The 25,332-nt window shown below is 35.0% G+C and overlaps 1 protein-coding gene and 1 long non-coding RNA gene across 2 annotated transcripts; both read right to left on the minus strand.

Annotated features, from left to right (window-relative positions):
* Positions 1–280: 280 nt before the first annotated feature.
* LOC149775009 (uncharacterized) lies at positions 281–16,463 on the minus strand. The gene is made up of 8 exons (XM_089944545.1): positions 16,418–16,463; positions 15,642–15,763; positions 14,278–14,389; positions 10,424–10,528; positions 9,260–9,358; positions 7,257–7,361; positions 1,355–2,871; positions 281–337 (listed from the first exon to the last, which is right to left on the minus strand). Exons 1-8 carry the CDS (start codon positions 16,461–16,463, stop codon positions 281–283), a joined length of 2,163 nt encoding a protein of 720 aa, XP_089800671.1.
* A 1,604-nt stretch (positions 16,464–18,067) lies between these two features.
* LOC149775010 (uncharacterized) lies at positions 18,068–25,125 on the minus strand. The gene is made up of 3 exons (XR_016416652.1): positions 24,987–25,125; positions 21,114–21,169; positions 18,068–18,155 (listed from the first exon to the last, which is right to left on the minus strand). It is a non-coding gene; the product is annotated as an uncharacterized LOC149775010 (long non-coding RNA).
* Between the last annotated feature and the right edge of the window lie 207 nt (positions 25,126–25,332).

A 25,332-nucleotide genomic window follows, 5' to 3' on the forward strand; every position in this document is an offset into this window, starting at 1 on the left:
ACAAGTCAAGAAAGACATAAAACAATAAAAAAGAACATTCCTTGCAATATCAAAGTAGATTCGTTATACTGAGATGATAAAAACCAGACATTATAGTTGTTTTTTTAAAAGAAATCATTATTCTCAAAATCTTGTTTAGAAGCTTTTATCTATCTGCAGCAGACAAATTCAGATGGGTTAAAGTCACAGACTCTGAGTAACTCTAGAGTGAGGGCCAGCAGTACAAGCATAGTTCATAAATGAGTTTATTAACCATTAAAGACGAGGCCTTATATGAAAATCATGCAGTTGACTGCACAATTCCTATACTTATTTTCATGTACAATACACAATTAGCCTGTTGAGGGTAACATAAATACTCAATATACATTCAATATTGTGATACGTTACCCTCTACAGGTTAATTATGAATATGGAAACTGATATGAAATCACTATGGAAGAAAAAACTGAATGGAGCTCTTCCCAAAACTCATATTGCAATATCAAGATATTTAAGATTTTTAAAGATATGATTAATAAAGTCTCACAGTAGTTATTTTTAGTTTATTATTAAGATACATTCTATTGTCTGATTTTAGCAACTGCCACTTTAAAATACCTTTTTTTCAATCTTTCAACATTTTCTCACTAATTTTTAATGTACATGGTTAAAAAGAACAAAGGAACAAGAGTGGCCTGACAGGACTGAAAACTAGCCAAAAAGGATTTCCATGACCATTTCTTCCCTAAAACTCCGGCATACTGAAAGTATCTTTGATATTCTTCAGTGATAAAAATATGTTCAATTACTTGTTGCTGTGGCCATAATGGGTGTCATATTAACACCATTTTCATTTAGGACCAAAAGACATCATCAGAAGTCTTTAAGTGAAAACCTCATTTCAATATGATCGTTTACTGAAGAGTAGTGATTAACAAGATTTCCAAGACGTTGACTTTGCTGGTCATATTGGACATCAAGATTGGAAACATTTTCATTTAGGAGCAATTTGACATGATAAGAAGTTTTCTGGTAAAAAACCCATGACATTAACAATTTTTCCCATATTGGATAGTAGATTGACACTACAGAAGTCTTTCAGTGAAGACCCCATGTTGATATGACCGTCCATTCAGGAAGAGTAACAATAATAAGATTTTCAAGAGAAGCACCATTTTCATTTATGACCAACTAGACAATGGGATGAATGTGTGTGCAACGTTTCACGGAAATCCCCCATGTAGGATGAAAAGCAGTTCTAACTACTCATTTTCATCTTGGAACAAGACACTGGATGATCAAACTTTTGGCTCTGATCTATGTGTATGTCATGGAAATAATGAATGTGCAACATTTCAAGTATAATATGTACCTGTATGTTCTGCTCCATTTTCTTTGTCAGGATTATCGACACTTTTCTTCCCCTCTTGCCTCTGGTTTCTATCCTTCTGTGTGTCTCACAAAGAAGTACCTCAAATTTTGAAAGACTTTCTTTGACCTCCTTGTCAATCCCGCTATTTTCCAAAATAAGACCCTTCTTCAAGTCAGCTATTTTGAGTCTTTGTGCCTCACCACTTCTCTTTCTGTTGAAGAGGATAATTTGACACAGACAAATCTTTGCCAATTCAAAATAGGTGTTCTGCAAATCTGTTTTAGTTGTGACCTGCAAAATTAGTTCTTTTGCTCTCTTCTCTAAATACTGGTGAAGTTGCAAAACATCATCTACCAAGGGCAAAAGACATGGCTTATTATAATGAGCCTCATGTAATGTATCCAAAGCGTGGGCCGCAATCCTATAACTCCATTCATCATTGTATAGATCCAAGAATGACTGGGCATTAACTTTTTTTTCCTCATCTCCTTCTTTAATTGCTTTGTTTTTCAAGATTGCTGCACACTTCTTTAGACTATAACCTAGTTTTAAAGGCAGCGATGGTATAGAATACTTGTGTGATTCATCATCAAACCCTGCAACCTTCTTAACTGCTTTGATTAGATCTTCCCAATTTGCTGGATACAAGCATTTTTCTAAAGAGTTGATAGCTGGATTGATTTCTTTTATTTTAACAAGAAGTCTTCCTAACTCCTTCATCTTCTGCGATATATATTGGTGATTTTGTTGATGGTGCCCCAGTTTCTCATATTGTCTCAGTCCAAATTCCTTTGTTAAAGAATCACTTTTTAGTGCAGCTGTTACTCCCTGAGAATCATCTCTCATCCTGTACAAAATGTTCATGTAAAACGGCTTGGGATCAGGCACAGGTAACAGCAAACGGGAGTTGGTGACTGCACTCCTGTAGCCATCACTTAATTTATCGGGCTTGTGTCTACAGTGTTTTTGGTGTTTCCAGAGGTCATTCTTCACCACAAATGCAAGGCAAAATTCACAAGGAATATACTGTGAAGGGTCTCTTTCTTCTCCCTCCCTTGATCGGTATTTTAATAAAAGAACTCCATCTTCTTTCAATGTTGTGTTGTAGTTGTGAATATAATCACCCTTTCGCAGGAGCAACTCCCAGGCATCCTTTCGTTCTCTTGAACCTTTTATTAATGTCAGTACTTTTGCCACTTCTGGTTCATTTGCATGGATTTGTTCCAAATGCCTTGGGATCTTCTGATAACACTTTTCACAAAACAAACAACTGTGAACTTTCTGTGTTCTTTTCTCATTCACTTTTACAGATTTCTGTATTACTATCTTATTAAAACTGTGTTCTTTTTTTGGAATTATTGTCGACTCCTCTGATTCACTTTCATCCTCCCCTTTCTTCTGTTTTTTATCATGTGTGTCATAATCGTCTGTTTCTTCTTGCTCTGAACAGCTGTTTGGTACATAGTCGCTATCTTCCTCCTCAGAACCACTGATGCTGTAGTCTTCTTCACTCCATTCTTCAAGGAAATTTAAAAAACATTCTGATGAAATCATAAACCAAACAAGATGGATGTCCTCAAAGTGCCATCCTTTGGTTGGGTGAACTATGAACTAATAAAGATGAACACTTTACCAAAGTTGGTTGAAAGTATAGTTAAAATGCTAGAAGACACCAACTTCTATCTAATATTCCTTCATTGTCAAAGAATAATGAAAATAAGGATGGATGGAAATATTTAAAATTCAGGTCTCTGGTGCAGTCCACATCATCACCAGCTTTCACAAATAATGTCATTATCAACAATACATCTTTATTTAAATGCATTTTCTGGTGAATATGCCAAAAATTGGATGCCTTGTGCAATCAGTGGTAGATGGGCAAAGGTAGCATTTAGTATTTCTTCTACATTAGCAAAAAATGCCACATTGAATTTTAAAAAGATGGGTATTTTGCCAGTACAAAAGTATCCCTCTTTTGAGTGGTCACTCTTGATTACAGGCCATCATGCCAGACACCAAAATAGCATATTTGTACCAATTTGTCTTTTCAATAAGGTCAGCATTTTGGAACTATGGTATGATCAAGACATTTCTGGGCTAAAGCCTTTTGAGGGAGGTATCACAAGATACCAAGCCATGGTATTGATTCACTTGCATATTTCATTGAACAGCACAACTTACAGTTAAGTGATCGCATTTCCCGATATAATTCTTCATCCATTATTCTGTTGACAGTGATCTTATTTTGAACAATCCAATATATTTCAAGATGCATATATATCTGAAGGTACATGACTCTGCAGGCATAAAGAATCTGAGAAAGTAAACAGAAACCTAACACATCCCTGTTGGATTTCTGATGATAATGATATTTTGACCAAATGAAAAATACTCCTATCAGATATCTGTAGTTGTAAACATAAATTCTGTTCTTTTTCTTATATTGAATTGCACATTTATAAAATATAATAATATAAAATTTCTTATTTGACATAACAGCTAGATTGTTAAATCATTGTATGACGGGTGTCAAACTGCCTTGAGCATCAGTCATAATCAAAGCTTTGCACTTCCATCAACAAAAAAAGATTATAGGATGTGATACCAAACTATAGTTTTGTGATCTTGTTTAATTCAACAGCAAAATACCATCAGGCATCAAACAAAATCTGCATTTTACCCTGTCAGGATTGCTGTAATAATAAATACCATTGCAATAGGTATGAAATTGCCTTAGAGATTTTGTTAAGGGTGCAACATAGTTTCCAATTGGGGATTTTACAGTTTAATGCCCCAAGTTTTTGAGTAGACCATTCATGTTTCAGCATAAAGACAGATCCCCAATAAAGAGTTGTTATTTTCATAGAGGTTGGAAGGAAAAGGTGAAATAATCACATCTTAAATTATAATCTTTGATGGTAACTATGGCTTTGTGCTTTATGTACAAAAACAACAGAGCATAAAGTATGTTTGCCAATGCGAACTTTCCACCTCTACAATATAATTGGTTAGCTTCCAAAGTTAGTGACTAGTTATAACTACACATTGTGGTGTAGCTTAACCTTTGCAGTACAACGTAAAAATATATAAGCAATCGAAGCTACGGTCTGCATTTTAAGAAAACAAGATGACAATTCTATGCACACTGGAAATTTACCTAAATGCAAAAGTTAATATAAATCACGAGGCGAAAACCCTAGGTCACTGACCTTGTTAATAAAGGGTAAAGTACTCCTCATGATGCCCCTGTAACCAAGTTTCCTAAATGCAGCCAACAGAGAAACTACCTGTATGTAAAATTTATGCAAATTACTCATGAGTGACCTAATTTTGTTGGAGCAAATTAATTACTCCCCATGACAAATGTAAATGTCAAGGCACATGAGTCTGCAGGCAAAATAATCAGAGGAACTTAGCTAAACACAAACACTAACAACAGTGTTGATGCTGAACAGATGGGACTAACTGATTGACATACATGCATCTTCAATCCATAGACTGGAGTTGCTTTCCAATAAAATCTTCAATAATAAATAAATCAGTATCATTAAAAATAAATGAATCAAAAAAATTCTTAAAATACTTTATGTTCTCTGGCTGCAAGAAAAACAATACTTTTACGATCAATGTGTGACTGCACAATGCTCATAGCTCTTTGATCAAAATAATTTTGATGAAAGTGATATTTTGGTTGCACATTTTAGTTAAAAGAACAAGGAAGGGTATGTACATACGTACAAGGTCTAACATCATTTCAGTACTATAATAGTGGCTATATGGTAGAAGTTCTATAAAAAGCTGACTTAGTCCATGCAGCATGAGAAATGCAGTTCAAACTTATCTACATTTTGTGAGACGGTGTTGTAATACCATGTATACATGTATTTTTAAGACTGCAATAAAGAAATGCATGAGATCTGAGCCAAACACTAGTGTAAAATGTAAATCAATGACTTACTTATGGTGGAAATGTCTACTACCCCTTGTATTTTTTGCTAGCAGGAGCTGAGTAATTCTGCTATATTACTTAGGGCCACTTAGTGACCCCAATTTCCATTGGAGAATCCAAAACTTTTATTTTGAAATATCCCAATTTAAGTCTGTAAATCATGCTTGATAGAACTTTTTCTTTCTTCCATTTGTATCCGATACAAACAAATTCTGGAATCAAGAAACATTTGCTGAACAATGGTCCAACATAGTTTTCTACAGCTACGGCCCTAGGGGTAGTCTGTGTTCTATTAAGAACTTGGTAAATAATGCCTCTGCATTTATAAACTTTGTATCCACAATTGAGTTCTGCTGTAAGAAAGAAGTTACCTTAGTACTGGACTTAGTAAAAAGAGCTAATTCAAGGTTTCTTTGTTTTACCACCATGATCGATATTAAAATCCTTTCCACAAAGCCTGCAATGGGTATGAAGCTGTCCTAGAATGTAACGCTGTATTATGTAATCATCTTTGAGTTGGTTTTTCATCTTTTTCTAATCCATCTGTAAAATTATCTGACAAACATTTTTGCTCTTTGCTCTAACACGCATTAACTATAATAAATCTGACGACTTTTAGCACCAAAAACCTCCAGACTGGTTCTGTACCAGATATGAATTAGAACAAAGAATCTGCGAACAAAGATTAAAAATTAGAAAACCAGTATGTCCTCTCCTAACTAAGCCATACAGCTGCTATAAATAGAAACTGAGGTCGAAAGTGTGAAAGTAGAAACCAGCATGTTTCTTGGAAATAGGGAAGCTGCTATAAATAGAACATAATACTGTTAGGAAAGTACATGCAAAAGTCTATGGACAAGCGTACTCTTATGTCATAGTTACGTTGAAACCATCTTTTCTAGAATACAGTCTGTGGGATTAATGGGATGTTAATAAAAATTGAGAAAACAAATTATTAATTCTTTTGGCAGGGGGATATGCCGAAAATACATAGTCCGAATATGTTTACGTGTAATGCGTAATTTTGTGGCCAAAAACGTAATGATTACGCCAAAAGCATAATGGTTGGCATGTATTTGTAAGAAGTGATAAACATATTTTGAGCTTTCAGTTGCTTAAATTTAACAGAGGGAATGAGAATCCCCTTATGTGCTTGGAGTTGGGTGGTCTAGCATAAAATCCTACAGGACATTTTTGGATGACTTTGAATCAAATCATGTATTTTATAAGACATTCTGTTTCATTGTTATTGAACAGAGAATACAGTTTACTTGTGTTACTTAGAAGTATGAGGCAAGATTTTTTCAGAACATAAATGGATTCCAAGAGAACAAAGCAGCAAGGAACTATAAATTTCTTTTACAGAGCTGGAATGCCTTTTTTGTGGTCAGGAATGGACTTGAATATAAAAAAACAAAATTAAATACTGAGAAATCAAGTTTATTCATAGTGTACCAATTTTCCAAGATTTATTGGTTGCTTCTAACATCCAGAGTTATGTCATTTGATGTTACAGAAATAAAATTTACCAATGTAGCTACCCACTAACCTTTTCCTCTCCCTAAACCAGAATGATACCTCTGAAAGCAAAATAATATACAGTATTCCCCCTCCTCCCTTTCAAGTATGTATTTTTAAGCTAAGATTTCAAGAGCGACTTGAGCCCCTGAGTCTTTTTGGTTTTTGTAACAGTATTTTCTCATCAAAATTGACATGTCTTTCCATGTTGCCTTGTTTATCACTGTTTATCACAAAGGTAAAAGCCCACAGGTTTTTCCCACTAAATCTTCTGTGCACATGGGGTTTTCACAAGTTTTTCTTCCACCAGTTATACTTGATGCCTTGGATAGCCTATCTCGCACTGAGAAATTGTGTTAAATCCAAAACAATAATTAAATAGTTCACATTATTCCACAGCAAGGAAATGATTTACACATCTGTTGTACTACAAACCTGCTGAACTTTCTGGACAACAATTCTCCAACTTGCTTTCTTCATGATCATCTTTGTATCTCACATCGTCAATCTTCAGATCTGTTAAACGTCCTTCTGCATGTGCTATTATGACAGTATGTAAAATGCATCATAAAACTAACCTAAGATGTCACTAGAGTAACACAAATTCTTCAAAAAGCAAAGTCTCATATGATCTGTCATCACATAAACCAAACACTTCACTGTCCTTACTGGTAGGTCATAAAGGTGATTAATATTCCTAATATAAATATACCATCCAGTTTCACGACTGCATATAATGGTACCTGAGAAACTGAGTTAAATACAAGACTTGATTGCTGTAACGTAAAAAAGAAATCACCGGGATATACCTTTATCTGTGGTGAGTAGTACACTCTAAGATGAATAAGCCAATCAAGTTTCATGATCATACATATAGTGGTGTCCTAGAAAACTAAATGCACAAGCTTAACCTAAATGCTGGAGTGTGAAAAGCTGGAACTTGTGACTTTTGCCCATTTCAAGTAGTAGCCTCCAAGATGAATACACCAAGTTTCTTGGTGTTACATACAGTTTTGATCTTGCTCAAACAAAGCATATAAACAAAAACAAAACAAATAAAAGTCTAGATTAGATAAATATTCATGTAACATCCTACAGAGGTAAGATGTACATGAACATAGCAGTCTAAAAGCACAAGATTTATGAAAGGCACAACCGAAGTAGGTTCTTGATGGTGATGTATTACATACTTTGTTGTGATGGCATATATAATAGTTGCGCAAAGTAAATATGATGAAATGTGACTGCAGATAGTATCTAAATGCAACAATTCAACAATCATGATACACATGTCAACAGCATTTAATTTTGTTTTCAAATCTTGATCATTTGGCTGCACAGGTAAATAAACAGAAATCAAAGATAAAGTTATACTGAGGGCTGTTCCAGTAAAACATATACCCTACAGGGGGAAGGCACTTTTAAATTCAACCAACCCACAACAGAAGTAATAAAAAAAAATTATGATCCACCATCAGATGTGTTTTAATTGAAAAAACACTGCCCCCTATAGAAGCATATTTTTTAAACATAATTTCTGACTGGGTTAGTGGGCAGTAGATGCGATTTTAATATTGGGTTGGGGACAGAAGCGATTTGACCTTGAAGATTGGACCCTAGATCAACATATATACTCTATTTTGTGGTCATACATAGAATTACACTTCTCCCTTGATAACTTGCACCCAGGATATATAACATGAACATGGGCATGGATCACATTTATTTCTTCTTCCAGAAAATACCCAAAGAATTGGCCCTTATCTGTTGATTTTTTTGTTGCTGTAGGGTTTTGACGCCAGTTTCCAGCACATGATAGGCTATAAATGGCGGCCAGTATTAATGGTGTTAAAAGAACCTTGGAAAACCACCAACCCGCGAGAAGCTACTGGCAAGCTTTCTCACATACCCATATTAGCCAAATCCGAGACTCGAACCAACGCAGACAGAGGTGAGATGGAAGTGATCCGTAACGGACAGCGCTTTAGACCACTCAGCCACTCAGGGCCCCCCTATTTGTTGAACATGAACAAAAACCATGATCAAATCAAGTAAATTAAACTTTTATATCTAGTTCACTTTATCTCTGAAAACTAGGGTATAGTGCCTTGTTCATGAACATACTGTGATAGACAACTTAAGCTGATCCAATGGAATGATTCAAAAACAATACATGCCAGCCCCAAGGGAGGTATAAGCGTAATTTTTGCTAAGTGGCAAAAGAGTGTAATCTAAGCTTAAAAAGTGTAAATCTATACAAAACTAGCACTAATAGCAGTACCCCTACTTCGTAGAGTCTACAACATCATTGCTAATATATTACATGCTGAAATTAGCAAATTTTTAGGGATACTGGACAGCACAATGGATAAAGGGCCATATCATTAGCTCATTTGGCCTCATGACCAGGTGAGCAAAGAATGCAACACATGAGTTACCTTCTTTAGAGCTGATCATATATTCTTTTCTATCTTGCAAAGCTCCTCTGATTATAGAATCAAATACCCACTGTTTATCTATTGCATCTGGAAATTTTCCTGAAATTAAAACAAAAAAAAATAAATATGTAGCAAACAAATGAATCTCACCCAGGAAGTATTTGCACTCAGATAACATTCTTAAAAAAATTATTAAAGGTACAAAGTATTACAATGCCAAATAATGAATCAGAATATTGGGTCCTATAACATGTACATGGCAAAAGGTGAAAGTGTACCATTTTAATGTAAAATCAAGTGATATGCAAGACATATAAAAAGAAAAAGAATAGTCATTTTGAGATGACATATCATATCTTGTCCTCTGCTAAGACCATCACTCAATTTATATGCTACTTGTTCTACACTTTGTTTCCATTGTAACATAGCAGAATGCAGAAAATTTTATGTATCAAAAGGCACCTATAAGCAACTTGCAAAAGGTGTACAAAGTTTGGTTGAAATAGTACTAACAGTGAGAGAGTTATACTCTGGAAACAAAACTATTTAGACAGAAGGACAAAGCATTATCCACTCTTTTATTATATACCGGGGTGATAAAGAAAGTTGCTGTATGTATCAGGGGTTTCTTGAATAAATATACCTGGCAAACATTCACTCTTTCCCAGTTGCCAGACACAACTAATTTTAGTGACAAGAAATTGTTTTCCACACAATCAAGCATAAACAAGTCTTTGTGTGAATTCCCAGCATTTTAATGTTTTTTTAAAAAAAGCACTACAAAAAAACTAAACTAAAAAACCCATATGGGTCTAAAGTACGGTATTTTTTTAAAAACAATAACCTTTTGAACAGAGTTGTACCTTTAAAAAGACATCAAAATAAGACTGAAACATGGACTCATATAAATAAAAACACGTTTGGAAACAGCTGACAGTCTGGCCTCTAGAAAACTCAGTAAAAAATATCCAACTGACTCTGATGCTGATCAACCAATAAAAAAGATTAAAGATTAAAGATTTAGTGCAGGTGTGCAAATATAACATGGCAATAGATGCAGGTTCTACAGTCAATAGATGGCAATCTCTCACTATGGTTTAGGATTAGTGACATTACAGAAAAACTTTATAATTTAATGCTAAAGCAGGCAAAACAAAAGCTTACTAGATGCAATGTTTCCAGCTTCAGCCAGGATAACATGGACAGGTTCCATTTCTTTTCCCTCGACCAGATGCCCACCCATCTTCTGGACAAGACATTTCATTTCATCTGTAAGAGAAAAAAAAAAATTGAATACATGTAAATTTCTTCCATTAAACATTTTCTTATAAATGAAGAAACACAACATACAATCAAACATTTAAATATTCATCAACTTCACCTCCACTCATTATATGACCTAGAAAGACAGGAGTCATGCTTGTTTTAATCATGATCTTTCAAACTGAGCCATTAACTGTACACGTGTTAATAGAACACATGTCTCCACACAAATGCATGACCTTGGAGTGCTCTGCATATATTCTGTACTTCTGAGAGAGTGCCAGATGGAAGGTGAAGTTGTTTGCGTTTGCAACATGCACAATGGAAAGAATGTTGGCACACCTCTATGTTGCTTGTGGAAATTGAAAATGATCTAAGCAAAGAGCCAACCAAAATGGTTGAAAAATCAACCTGAATTAGTCTAAAGTACACTATCTTTAGCAGTTATTAAAATAGGAAAACAATTTTGCCAGATTAGACAATACCAGCTTCTGACTGTTCAATGAATGAATTACCAAATATATAAAAAGTAAACATAAGTTATCGCTTGCTTTTAAAAAAATACAATTTACCTGAAGTCCATTAAGTGAAAATGGCCAATTGAAGCAAGCAGTTTTTTGATAGGTGAACAACTTAAGCAAGACCAGGCTGTATACTTTATAACCCAAATTACACCCATCAATCATACACCGAAATAAAGGGAATTAAAAGTTATTTCAGCAGTACCTAAGATATATGAGGTATTGTTTAAATAGCCAGGGCAGTGACAAAAATCTAGGAAATTCTTTTTTATATAAATCTAACCCCATATTTAACATGAAATTGTACAGAACTACCTTTACAGTAAAAAAAATGGCTCCAAAACTGAACTGTTTGCAAAACTTTACCAAAGTCATTTCAGCATGAAATGTAGGTAATATGGGTAATGGTGACCAACTTTTAGTAGAATAATGCACTCACCACTATATACACATGGTGGTCCATACACCTGACTTCTCCCCTAAAGAACTGCATTCATACAACTTATATTGATATAATAGTGTGCCAGTTATTATAACTGATAACTTATTTTAGTACATATCCATTTAATCTTAAACGGATGATCTGGCATTTGACATGGATGTTCAATCTGTAATTCTGTATTGCAAACCCAGCCTAGAACTACTTTTACCAGTTAAAATATTAAATAACAGTCCATTTATAAAATATCGAGGATGATTTATTTCTATGCATTCAAAATTATTCAAAAATGCCAACACATATTTGCAATTTAAAAAAATGCAGTCATATTTGGTGAAAATGGCCTCTCTTGCCAATGGGGATAATGGGAGAGTACCATAAGTAACAATGGGCAGTTTGTGCATTTCAAAATTTCCCTGTGCCTTGTTGATGTTCTATGCACTGTAGTAAATATCTGTATGTCAGACTTAGTTGCTGGACTAGTGCTTGGCTTATTCAGTGTAAAATCTTACCGGTCCTGGACAACAGTGGGAAATGTCACTTTTAGGTCAAGGCATGGCATCTTATAAAACAGCAACTCAAGATCTGCCTGGTGTAATTTCTTCATTATACAAAAAAGCGAAGACTCCATGCATAACATGGTAAATTACACAACAGCAACTCACAACCTGCCTGGTGTAATTTCCTTATTATGTAAACAAGTGAAGACCCCAAGCATAACATGGCATATTACACAACAGCAACTCAGGACCTGCCTGGTGTAATTTCTTCATTATGCAAACAAGTGAAGACCCCATGCATAATATGACATCTTACACAACATCAACTCTGGACCTGCCTGATGTAATTTCTTGATTATACAAAACAAGTGAAGACCGCATGCATAACATGGCATATTACACAACAGCAACTCAGGACCTGCCTGGTGTAATTTCTTAATTATGCAAACAAGTGAAGACCCCATGCATAACATGGCATCTTACACAACAGCAACTCAGGACCTGCCTGGTGTAATTTCTTAATTATGCAAACAAGTGAAGACCCCATGCATAACATGGCATCTTACACAACAGCAACTCAGGACCTGCCTGGTGTAATTTCTTAATTATGCAAACAAGTGAAGACCCCATGCATAACATGGCATATTACACAACAGCAACTCAGGACCTGCCCTGTGTAATTTCTTAATTATGCAAACAAGTGAAGACCCCATGCATAACATGGCATATTACACAACAGCAATTCAGGACCTGCCTTGTGTAATTTCTTAATTATGCAAACAAGTGAAGACCCCATGCATAACATGGCATATTACACAACAGCAACTCAGGACCTGCCTGGTGTAATTTCTTAATTATGCAAACAAGTGAAGACCCCATGCATAACATGACATCTTACACAACAGCAACTCAAGACCTGCCTGGTGTAATTTCCTTATTATGCAAACAAGTGAAGACCCCATGCATAACATGGCATATTACACAACAGCAACTCAGGACCTGCCTTGTGTAATTTCTTAATTATGCAAACAAGTGAAGACCCCATGCATAACATGGCATATTACACAACAGCAATTCAGGACCTGCCTTGTGTAATTTCTTAATTATGCAAACAAGTGAAGACCCCATGCATAACATGGCATATTACACAACAGCAACTCAGGACCTGCCTGGTGTAATTTCTTAATTATGCAAACAAGTGAAGACCCCATGCATAACATGACATCTTACACAACAGCAACTCAAGACCTGCCTGGTGTAATTTCCTTATTATGTAAACAAGTGAAGACCTCATGCATAACATGGCATCTTACACAACAGCAACTCAAGACCTGCCTGGTGTAATTTCCTTATTATGTAAACAAGTGAAGACCCCATGCATAACATGGCATATTACACAACAGCAACTCAGGACCTGCCTGGTGTAATTTCCTTATTATGTAAACAAGTGAAGACCCCATGCATAACATGGCATCTTACACAACAGCAACTCAAGACCTGCCTAGTGTAATTTCTTAATTATACAAACACGTGAAGACCCAATGCATAACATGGCATCTTACACATCAGCAATTCAGGTATGGCCCAGATAATTTTTTTAGTTAAGCAACTAGGTCAAGAGCTTATGCAAACAACTGCATCTAACAGTTACTCTGAACATTTTCAAACAAAAGGCAGTTCACTTTTATCAATCAATGTGACCATGACCTTAGACCTGACCCCACCATGGGTGTCTTGTCACAAGTGCAAGCAACTTATCACGTCTGGTTAAGATTTTTGCCATAGAACTTAGGTTATTGAGCTATACTATTGAGTAATATGACCTTAAATCTTGTATACAACACTTCTCTGCAAACGAATCGATTCTGCATTTATTATAATCTATTTCTACCGATTATCGCCTACTTTCAGTGGACATTTCTTAATCAGAAAAGGAGTAAAAAAAGAAAAGCTTGACCAAGATTGCCATTAGGATATAACCCTGATTGTGACATGCTGCACATTCTTTCACAGGTGTTTACAAGTGTACAAAGTTTCATTTTACCATCTCAAATAGCCACAGGGTACCAAAGCAGAAAAGAAAAACATTGTTGTGATAATGACCCTGAAGGTAGGACCCAGATCCAGTAAATTGCAATACACGGGTGTACTAAGTATCATACAGCATTTTAAGCTAAACAGTGTAAAGAAAGAGTTATAGATTGACAGAAACTAATTTTATGACTCCTGCTTTTTTGCAGATAGGGGCAGAGGAGAAAAAGGTATGGTAAAAATATTTATATACTACCAATTTACCGTATGTGATCTCTTCCAGGTCCCCTAATATCTGACAACTGAATTGGAATCTTCTGTCTATTCCTGTTGGCCACTTTCCAAAACGGGGCTCTCCTATTATTTTATAATCATCCTTAAAAGAGAAAAATACAATTTGATGTTGGTCACACTGTTTCATAACCAAGTGCAAGCATGCATCTGCATGAGCTGAGTAGCATTTTGCCAACAGTAGGTTACATTGACCTACTGTCAAGCCAACCTTGGTACAGTGATCACTCTGACATCTGTGTGCATGTCTAGATGTCCAAGCATTAAATGAAAATTTTTGATAATTAATTATAATCACAGCATTACTTTTGGGGAAATTTCCATTGGTGTCATTAGTCTTCATATTTTGTTATTGTTGCTAAGAGCAAAATGATGTTTATACAATGATCATTTAAGCTGCATAGTCTTAATGCTCATCCTTAATAAATACGAGCTGTTCACTTTTGTCAGATGATATGATGATACTGAAGATACAATTTACTGATTCAGCCAATGTGGGTATGTGAGAAAGCTTGCCAGTAGCTTCTCGAGGGTCGGTGGTTCTTTCCGGGTTCTTCCTCCATCATTAATACTGGCTGCCATATATAGCCTATCATGTGCTGAAAAATGGCGTTAAACCCTACAACAACAACAGCAACAATTTACTGAATGTTTTTTGTTTTAATTTTTCTTTGTTTTGAACAAAACCATGCCTGACTCAAGAGAGCAATACAATTCCCAAAGCATACATCTTAGGTGGATTTATGCTGCCAACCAAAATTAGGGTTTTCCTACAAACATTCATTAATTATTAATGATGCCATTAATTAATTATTTCATAATAATACCAAATAAGTTACATTCATACTGGTTATACTAATTTCTTTATTTTTTGGTAATTTCAAAACACCAAAAATGGGGTAGAAAAAAAAGAGCAAAAATAACTGTACAATTTTGTGGGATGAATCCCATGCTCTAATGTTTAAAAGAAATTTATGTAACAAAGAACACCGGCAAAATATAAAAAAGTGCCAATAATCGATTACATTCAACGACTAACCAATTCAACAGAACTAATCAATCCCCAAATTTAATCTGATTCCAAGCACCAGACCATTTCATTTTGTGTAATATGGGTTTTTGTTTTTTCCACAAATTCTTTGATGTACAATTATTAAACATTTGGAACAGATCAAGTTCATCTTCTAATCAAGTACAATCAAAAAATAAAAATTCAAAAAGTAAAAAAAAAAAAGATAAGTCCAAGACTCGGGACATTACTCAGCCTCTATTTTTTTTTCCAAACAAATTTTTTATATTTAAATATAAATTGATTATTACCTCAAATTGATTATTACCTCATCTAAGAGATGCCCCTTGATGACAGAGTCATATATCCAACCAATGTCAACAATACAAATTCCATCCAAAAGGGCATAAGACATCTTTAGTGTCAAACCCTGTATAAACTGTCTGTGGTCTGTAAAATAAAGAAAAGAGTAAAGGTGATAATACACAATCTTGCTGTATGACCACAGTGCAATTAAACACATTGGTAATAAAACTGTTGGGTTTTTACATCATTTTAAATTTCTTTAATAATTCTTAACATTTTTCAAGTAAACTTTTGACAAACTAGATTTTGGTGCATTAAATTCCTCTCCACCCTATCAAATGGTTTTTCATAGTCTTTAAAAACACTGTATACAATCTACCTGTGTTTTCTTACATATTTGAAGACGAAATATAAGGATGAATGTATATAATTATATTATCAACTTTATAACCCACTCCTAAACTGGCTTGTTATTTGCCAAGTAATTCATTTTCATCCACCCACTGATTTATCTTCTCATTTAAAATCTATGTAAAATCTTAATACAAGAAGTAAACTAATGCTTCTGCGCTTGTATTGTTTGAAGTTTTGTTTCCTACATGCAGACCCCGAGAGGTATAAGTGTAATTTTTGCTAGCATAAGTGGCATAATCTGAGTATAAAAAGTGTAATCTATGCATTAATAGTACTGATATTAGTACCCCTACTTTGCCAAGGCTACAACATCATAGCTAATATATTTCATACCATAATTACAGTTTACTGTATGAAAAATGTTCCTTTAGTTTTACTACTAACCTGGATCTGTAGGTCTAAATACTTGGCAAAAATGGGCAAAGTCCATGTGGATTATGGAACCAGAATACAAACACAAAACATAGTAAAAAAATTATTTATATTTCAACACTCACTTTAACTAGTCTACATGTCTACCTTTTGCCAAAGGATTGTGAAGTCTACAAATTATGCATTGAAGAAGAGCTCAATTTGAGTGTTGTATAATACAGCAATACAGTAATATTTCACTCATCACATTCTTCTTAGCAAATTTGTAAAGCAGTGTTGATTTGTCCTATTTCTGATTGGAAATGTTTTTAAGTTTAAAAAGACCCATCTGCTCAAAAATTTTCATCCACAAGTCAAACCGTAAAATCCCATTTCACTTAGGCCTAATATCTGGTGCCATTTTCTTTAAAAGCAGAGACTGATCTGTGAATTAAGTCGACAATGAATATAATACATCTGAAAGGTAAAGTTTCAAATTTCAGAATTAAAGAAACCCAACGGTTTTCTTGCAAATGGGTCATATACAGCAGCTGTGAATAGAACATTTGGAAAGTACATATAGATCTATGATGGGCAAATTAGCACCTACACTATTCTTATGCAGCAGTGAGCAATTTATATACAAGCATGCATCCGACTAATTCGGTGAAAACAAAACATAATGATTATAACAAAAGCATAATGGTTGGCATGTATGGTTCATTTACATCATCGTTCTTCATAATTCATATAACAATAGCTGTTGATCAATATTCTTAATAATATCCAATATTGAATAGCTTATTATATAATATTGTTAATATTGGTACAGGTGGCCTAGTGGTTAGAGCATCCACCTCGGATGCGAAAGGTTGTGGGTTCGATCCCCGGCCGAGTCATACCAAAGACTTACAAAAACGGTACTAACACCTGCTTCTCTTGGTGCTCAGCATTAAGAGGTTAGTGTTAGGACTGGTCGGCCTGGAGTCAGGATAATGTGACTGGGTGGGACATCATGCTACATGTCTGCGGCATGATGCCCCAGTGCTAGACATCACTGTACACCAGAGGTGGGCCAACTTTCCAGTGCAAGTGCTGCATACACAAATTTACACCTTGTTGCGGGCCGCATAGTTCATTAATTAAAATAATTAATATTTGAAATAGCAAAAACAAAAGGTTTTTCTAAATAACATCATAATTCATTTTCAGTTGTTAATATGTTGTTAATATTTGAAAACTTAAACTTCAAAACAAGCACATTTATTTGATAAACAGAGTAACATAAACAGAATAAGTGCAAATGATGACTTGTTCCTAGGCCGCATGAAAACCCTTGGCGGGCCGCATGTGGCCTGTGGGCCAGAGTTTGCCCACCCCTGCTATAAACTGTCAAACTGCAGACATCGTAGCAATATGACTGAAAAATTGTTAAAGCTACGTTAAAAATCCAAATCACACACACACACACACACACACAATATTGGTACAATTATGTTGCCTGTACATATAAGGGAATCACTGGAGAAAGTATCATCTCCCCCAACTTTGCCATGCTTCAGTTAACTTATTGTAAACTGTATGGAAATCATAGAACATTATGTTACAGATACTTATAAAATTACACCCAAGTGTGTTATATATAGCACACAGTTAATTTCAATAGCATGGAATAAAATTTACCTCCAGCACACACTAAATGTGTAACATCACTGGTAAATTCTGTCCTCTGTTGGCCATTTGACACCTTCAGGAATTCATCTAGGGTACACTGGATGAAAGATATATTAATTCAGAGTATGAACAAAATCCATTAAGGAGTTTAGGAAATATAAGCACTGTGGTAGCTATATTAAACATCAGATCGACACCATTATCATTTGTGACCAAGTAGACATCAAAAGAAACCTTCTGATGTCAACTCCATGGCACTTCTTTTGTTCAGGAGGAGTAGTGATAACAAGATTTTCATGACAGATATGTGGTGACTGAACATCATTTTGTTTAGTTTGAACATGAATCTCTGGGGGAGCAGCAAGAACAACATTTTTAGGATAGCCTCTGCTGTGGCTATATTGGACAACAGATTAGTTCCATTTTCATATAGGACCAACTATATATCATAAGAAATCTTCTGGTCAAAACCCTATCTCAATATGACATTCAGGAGTAGAGATAACAAGATTTTGAAGATGGATAGCAGATCAGCAATGTTTCCACTATGAGACAACAAGACATCACAAGTTTTTTTAAAAAGTGAAAACAGAAATGTTGATATAACAGTCTATTCAGGAGGAGTGGCAATAAGATTTTCAAGATGGCCACTGTGACAGTCATACTGAATGTACGAGTGGCACCATTTTTTTGTAGGACAAAGTAAAACATGGGATGATTGTACATGTAAAGTTTAATGGCAATCCTCTAAGTAGTTTGGGAGGAGTAGTGATAACAAACTTTTACTAATGGACACATGGACAATATACCATCCCATATGCTCTTCTGGTCTATGACCAATAGGGCTAAAAAGAGTGTGAAAAGCTGAAATTAGATTAGCTCTTTCTCTTTCACTAAGGTGCACCTCAAGGAGGTCATGTAGGCGCCTTATTGATCGTAATACCAATGGACATTAATTAAAATCTGCCCAATCCCAACTTACAAATGCACCTTAACCATCATAATTAAAAAAAAACAGACAAATATTTTCAATTACAATGGCTGTTTACAATGGCAACCAGGCACTAAACTGGATGAATAAAAGTTGTTGTTGTTGTTGTTGTTGTTGTGGGGTTTAACGCCATTTTTCAGCACGATAGGCTATACATGGCAGCCAGTATTAATGGTGGAGGAAGAATCCGGAAAACCCCGGAAAGAACCACCAACCCACGAGAAGCTACGGGCAAGCTTTCTCACATGCCCACATTGGCTGAATCTTAGACTCGAACCGCCGCAGACAGAGGTGAGATGGCAGTGATCCGTAACGAAGGGATGAATAAAAGTGGCTTTGGGTCTAATCATTAACATTGCAGGGAGTAGTATAAATTTTGTTCTAATATGCAGAGATGCTGCCAGGATCTGCAAGTGGGAGTTCCCTCTCATTACCAAAAGAAGGGGAAAGTAGGGGAGAAAAGAAAGGGGTGGGTGGGAAGGAGGAGGAGGAAATGGCTACAGTTCAATATTTATCTAATGACTCAATATCCGCCTCTCTTTCTTCCTGCTCCACGCTGTCTACTGAAATCAAAATTTTTAAAAGATGTTGCATCTAGTTGTATAAGGATTAATCTGTGGCCTGTTTCTGAGCTTAATCTGTTCCTTATCTTTTTATGAATATTGCTTTGTGAAGAGAACACACCTTTTACAATCTACTGTCTGAAAGCACATATACATAGTAAGTTGGCCAGCTTGAACAAGTTGGGAAATGGATGTTAGAACAATTTGTCAACAGCTCACATGTATAGTCTTTTGGATACTTCTGCTCCAAAATAAATTTTTTCACTAACAATAGCTCTGCCCAAGTTTCACTTTCTTGAATCAGTGTTTTACTAATATGCAACACTTGTATCTGTTCTATCATGCTGTATTGGGGTTTTAACTTTCATCACTACCATCGTCTGCTTGTTCAAAGAGAGGTATTTTGATCAAATAAATATCTTTACTTCTTGATTCATTTTTCTTTTCTTGTTTATTTATTCTATATTAAACCTTATAGGGCTATCTAGTTTTGTAGCACAAGATCCCCAAGGGCAAAATTGTTAGAGCAAAGAAATAAAAATTGCACTCTACTTTTAAATTTGTTGTATTTTAATTAGGCCTTTTCTACATTTAATTTCGGAATACTGCATGCCATTTGTTTTTGTCCATCCAGCATGTACATTGGATTTGTACTTAACAGCATTTCTGGGCTCAGAACCACTCAGTGGTATCTCCATTAACACTTTTGCAGCTTAAACTTAAAAAATCCTTATCATCATCGCTATCATTTTTTGCCATATGAAATCGTCATCTGAAAAAAGAAATCAGCAGTCTTGGGATTTATAGGTAGCCTGTATTTTAAACATATATTTGTAAAACTTCTTTGATACCAGGTTCAAACTATGACAGAATGCTTGTTCCAGGGATCAAGGTTCCTATCATATTTAGTCTAACAACCAGTCATGTCAAGCTGAGTAACCAAGATGTGTAAAGATGACCACCTGAAAAAAGCATGACATTGCAATAAGTGCTACAATACCTCTAATTGGACTTGTTTTGTGACATGCATTTTAAGGGTGAACAGTTATAAAAAAAAAATGTATATTATGCAGAGTACATTTTCATATACCCAATGTTTAACTAATTTATAGGAGTTCTCACATACCAATGCTATCCAAGTGTGCAAATTCATACAAATGTTGCTTGATTTGCACCTTGTTAGTTTCTCTGAACATGCCGTGCTTTCATTGTAACATTCACCCTGCTACACAATGAATCATGTCTTGATTTGCCTATCCACTGTACTTTTAGCACTTATTTTGTTGGATTTATTTCCTGCAGAGCTTATGTAATGATCTTGCAATGATACTTATCAGCAGTGAAATAAATTAAATAACTGCCATTTTAAGGTATGTGATCAAATTCTCAAAAATGACACTAACACATGTAGTTTAAACAGTCTGTACCACATTCCTACATAAACTGAATGACTTGTACTTAAAAAGGAGGTCAAAGAGGTTTTCATACAAGTATCATTTACCTTTTTCATATTCACTCCTGAAAACAGGATGATTGGTCCACTTGGCCTTTGTTTCTCTGAAACATTTATTGATATGCAGCATCATACACTATATACAGTTTTAAGGTATTTAATATTTTTTTTCATGTTTGTTCTAACAAGAAATTGTGATTGTAAAAATGCATATACCAACACTTTTGGGGTGTCACAAGTAATTTGCTCAGCATTTTGAATTATAAACCAGCTCTTCCAGACATGATTATTGTGTGTATAATGAGCAAATGGCAAGAAAAAGTGTAAAAGTATAAAACTCAATATAGGTGGAAGTACACTAACTGTGCGTATGAACTGCAACTGCAGTACTTTAATTACCAAACCCTAACCCTAACCCTATAGCTTATATGCACAGATTCTAGATTCTTATCATCTACATATTACCATCTTGTATTTAGAATTTAAATGAGAAAATGTTTTGAACCTGTTTTCTGCAAAATAAAATAATTGTATGCTATACCATAATGACAATTTACAATAATGAAAACACTAGGAGTGAAACAAAAAACTTCTGCTGCATACTGATATCATTTTTTGTGATACACAAGCTATCAATGTCGATCCACATCTAATGTGATGGTCTTTTCATCTAAAGGTGTATGTAAGTGGTAGGGTGGTACCATTTTATCTGTGTTGACATATGGGTTGTATTTCTAGTAAACAGATTACAGACAGACATAGGCTTATCATCTGTTCACATGCCATTCTCAATCTATGACAAGGTACAAAAAGCACTTTCAAAGAGACTACCTGCTGGGTGTTAGTGATTCTTATCCAACTTTTTAGGCCATTTTAGACTGAAGTTTTGAAGTTAAATGGTGCTATGTTCAAAATAGAATACATCATGCAAAGGAAATCTTTTCTAAAGATGTCCAAGTGTGGGAGAGGATATGACTAACAACCAAATCCTTCACATTGTACTTACTGCATGAGCAAAACCAATGCCACAGCCAAAGATACTCATTTCTGCCAGTGAAAAACCAAACTGTTGACAACATCCACTCCACATCTACAAATTAACAAGGTGACTATACCTAGTTTGGAATATGGTCCCTTGCCGATTCTGTGCTATTTATTTCGTTATATTTTTAAAAACCTGTTGGTACATTCAGTCACTTATTGCATATATCAACATGTAATTTAAGTACTTTACACGTGATTTCACAAGTTTCTCTGTTGTTGTATATCTAGAGCAAAACAATAATCACAAATTAGAATTAAATGAAACATATTTCTCTGCATGACACGTCAAAAGTGTAACCTTCAAATCTGATGCAAGCAGAGAAGATGTGAGGCAACAGAAAAACCTTGTGTAATATGGTAATCAAATAGTAATCTACTTAAATTACACATCGGGAACAAAATCAGAAATGTTATCTTTACCCTGATATGTGATCCGTGGCTGAGCAGACTTATGGGATAAAAGAATCAGCATGGAACTGGTGGGGTTGGGACATGGGGTCAAAGCACTAAAGTTATCCACCTGATGCTTGTTCACTTTTAAAAGACAAATAGGTGCTATCAGCAGTTTTTCTTTTTTACTGCATGTTCCTGCTACTGTTGTCTCAAATGAATTCTCAGTTTAAAGAATGAACAGGCAAATGACTAATAAATTATTCACATCTGCTTGAGATTAAAGTACCTTGTAAAGGGTAAGCAGACTAAGTGGTTAGAGCATTTGCCTTGGATGCAGGAGTTCGTGGAATTTGAACCCTGGCCGAGCCACACCAAAGACTTATAAAATGGTACTGGCAGCTGCCTCACTTGGCACTCAGCATTAAGAAGTTAGTGTAAGGACCCATCAGCCTGGTGTCAGGCTAATGTGACTGGGTGGTACATTATGCCACATGTCTGCATCATGATGTCCCAGTGCTAGACATCACTCTAAACTGGTACACTGCAGACATTGTAGCGATATGACTAAAATTGTTAAAGCTACATTAAAAACACCAAACAATCAAACATCTAGTTAAGTGTTCTTGTGAAAACCGCATGTCATAATGACCACTCCTGGTGCAACTTTTCTGTGTTGCTATCTGCAAAAGAGTTGCTTGCTGTTCTTTTATTTGTAAACACAATTTAACAAAGCATTTTCAAAACAAATAACTCAACAACTCTTAACTTACCAGTTTTGGGTGACTGAAAGGTAGAATAATTAATTTAAAGGCATCTTTATTCAAGGCTTCTTTATTTAACAAAAACGTTTATAAAAGAATGTAAAAGTTCTCAATAAGAAAAAGGAGAAAAAAATTGGGTCATCTGCATAAAATATGTGCATTTTTGGCAAAATGATATGCATACATCCCACATCAAGTATGGTTATAATTTCTCTTTCTTTCCTGGTAATAAAAATAAGGCAAAGTCTGAAGGGCATATAGCACAAATGAAGTACAAAATTAAAGGATGTTAGGTTAAACGGTCCAATAGTGTTGATCATCATGAATATTGCAGGCAATCGATACTGTTCTGCAATCAAAATTTTATAAGCATAAATGTGCATTTCAATTCTAGAATGGCCAAAATTTGACCCTACGCTAGAAAAAATGAAAATAACCTCACCTTCTCTCTTACAAAACATTTTTGACATGGTTCACACATATATTTCATTAGGAAATTTAAGTACTTTTCAAAGCCTTTCAAAGACAAAATGTTTGCTTTTAAGAACTATAACTTACTGTGTATAAACTTCGGATGAATGTTGATAACGTTATGCAAAGTCCACTTAATTTCTTAATTATTTCATTCATAAAAAAACACTACAATATTTTTTTAAAATAAACTAGGTTTAGGAGAAGACAACAATGTATAATAGACTTCAGGACATTGGGGGGGGATAGAGGTGCAGTCATCTAATCTACATCATTTTGAGAGGCAGCAGTCTCCTTTGCTAGAGTTTCAGACTTATTTTGAGGTTTTCAAGATCAAGCCAAAAGAAATTGTCTCAAATCATTCCTGCTTGCAAGGTTTAATTAATTTTATGCTTTTCATACTTGCCAATGGACATAAGAGCGCTTTCACTCACTGAGGTTACCACAGTTATGCAAGTTCCTAGTTATACCACTGTTGAGGTTACTTTAGAGCTAAGATCAAATGCATGGACATTTTCAACAGAGTTGTCAGATTCCATTGATTCGATGTTTTGTGCTAGTTCTATTGTATTTCTTCAGTGATTTTAACTGATTCTGTATTGTATTCTGTATTCAATTTTCTACTCATTTTTCAGTGATTTCAGGTTCAACAGGGCCAGAAACATACCATTCTGAGACTTTTTGATCGATGTGTAAGGTGTATTGTCAACACCATCGGTAAATCCTGGGGACTTGCAGAGCTAAAGCTACTGCTGAACCATAGTCTTTAGACAATCATGAGACACAACATTTAATTCATCACTTGGCCTTAACCATATATACAGTGCATAGAGCCCATGGGAATCTTGTTGACAATATGCTTTTGTTTATCAGTCTCAATGGCCTAATGTACACAGCATCAATTAATTTTACAACACAGGTCAATTACAATCCCAAATGAGACTATGTACTAAGGAGCTCATAGGCAACTGAACCAAAAGTCTTATGAAATATATTAAGTAACCAATATATCTTTGAAATTCAAGGAAGATTGAGTTTTTCCCTTTCTAATGAATCTTTCCTTTCTTTTCTTGATATTAGTAAATAAATGTTTCTATGAAATGTGTTTGTCTAACAATTTTAGCACTTTTCAAGAACTAGTATGTTCAAGCACTTTTCAAGTACTTTTTGGAGCTGACCACAAATTCATTAACTTTTTGAGGTAACCACCATAAAGCAAGCACTTTCAAGATCATGCTAAAACTGTTCTTACCTCTGTTTTCCAAGGAAGTTTATCAATCCCATAGTCATACAGTAATTCTTCCCCCATACTTATATCTCTGAAAAAAAAGGGAAAATAAGGGTCTATTCTAGATTTAACAAATGTAGAGGGATATTCCCCCACCCTCATTTAAAACTAAGAATCCATCAAAGGGACTCATCCTCTACTGATTTGCCAATCAATGAGAAACCAACGTTAAAGTAAACAAACTTGTGACTCATAGTCTGTTATGTTTATTGGAGCGGAACCACATGTTGCAGGTCGGTTAATGTTTTAGTATTGTAGCCAGTGCCTACATGAACCTATTGGTATATGACCAGTCATGCAATATGCATGA

The sequence above is a fragment of the Sinohyriopsis cumingii genome, unplaced genomic scaffold, assembly GCF_028554795.1.
Source record: "Sinohyriopsis cumingii isolate HCF-2022 unplaced genomic scaffold, ASM2855479v2 utg000036l, whole genome shotgun sequence".
NCBI lineage: Eukaryota > Metazoa > Mollusca > Bivalvia > Unionida > Unionidae > Sinohyriopsis > Sinohyriopsis cumingii.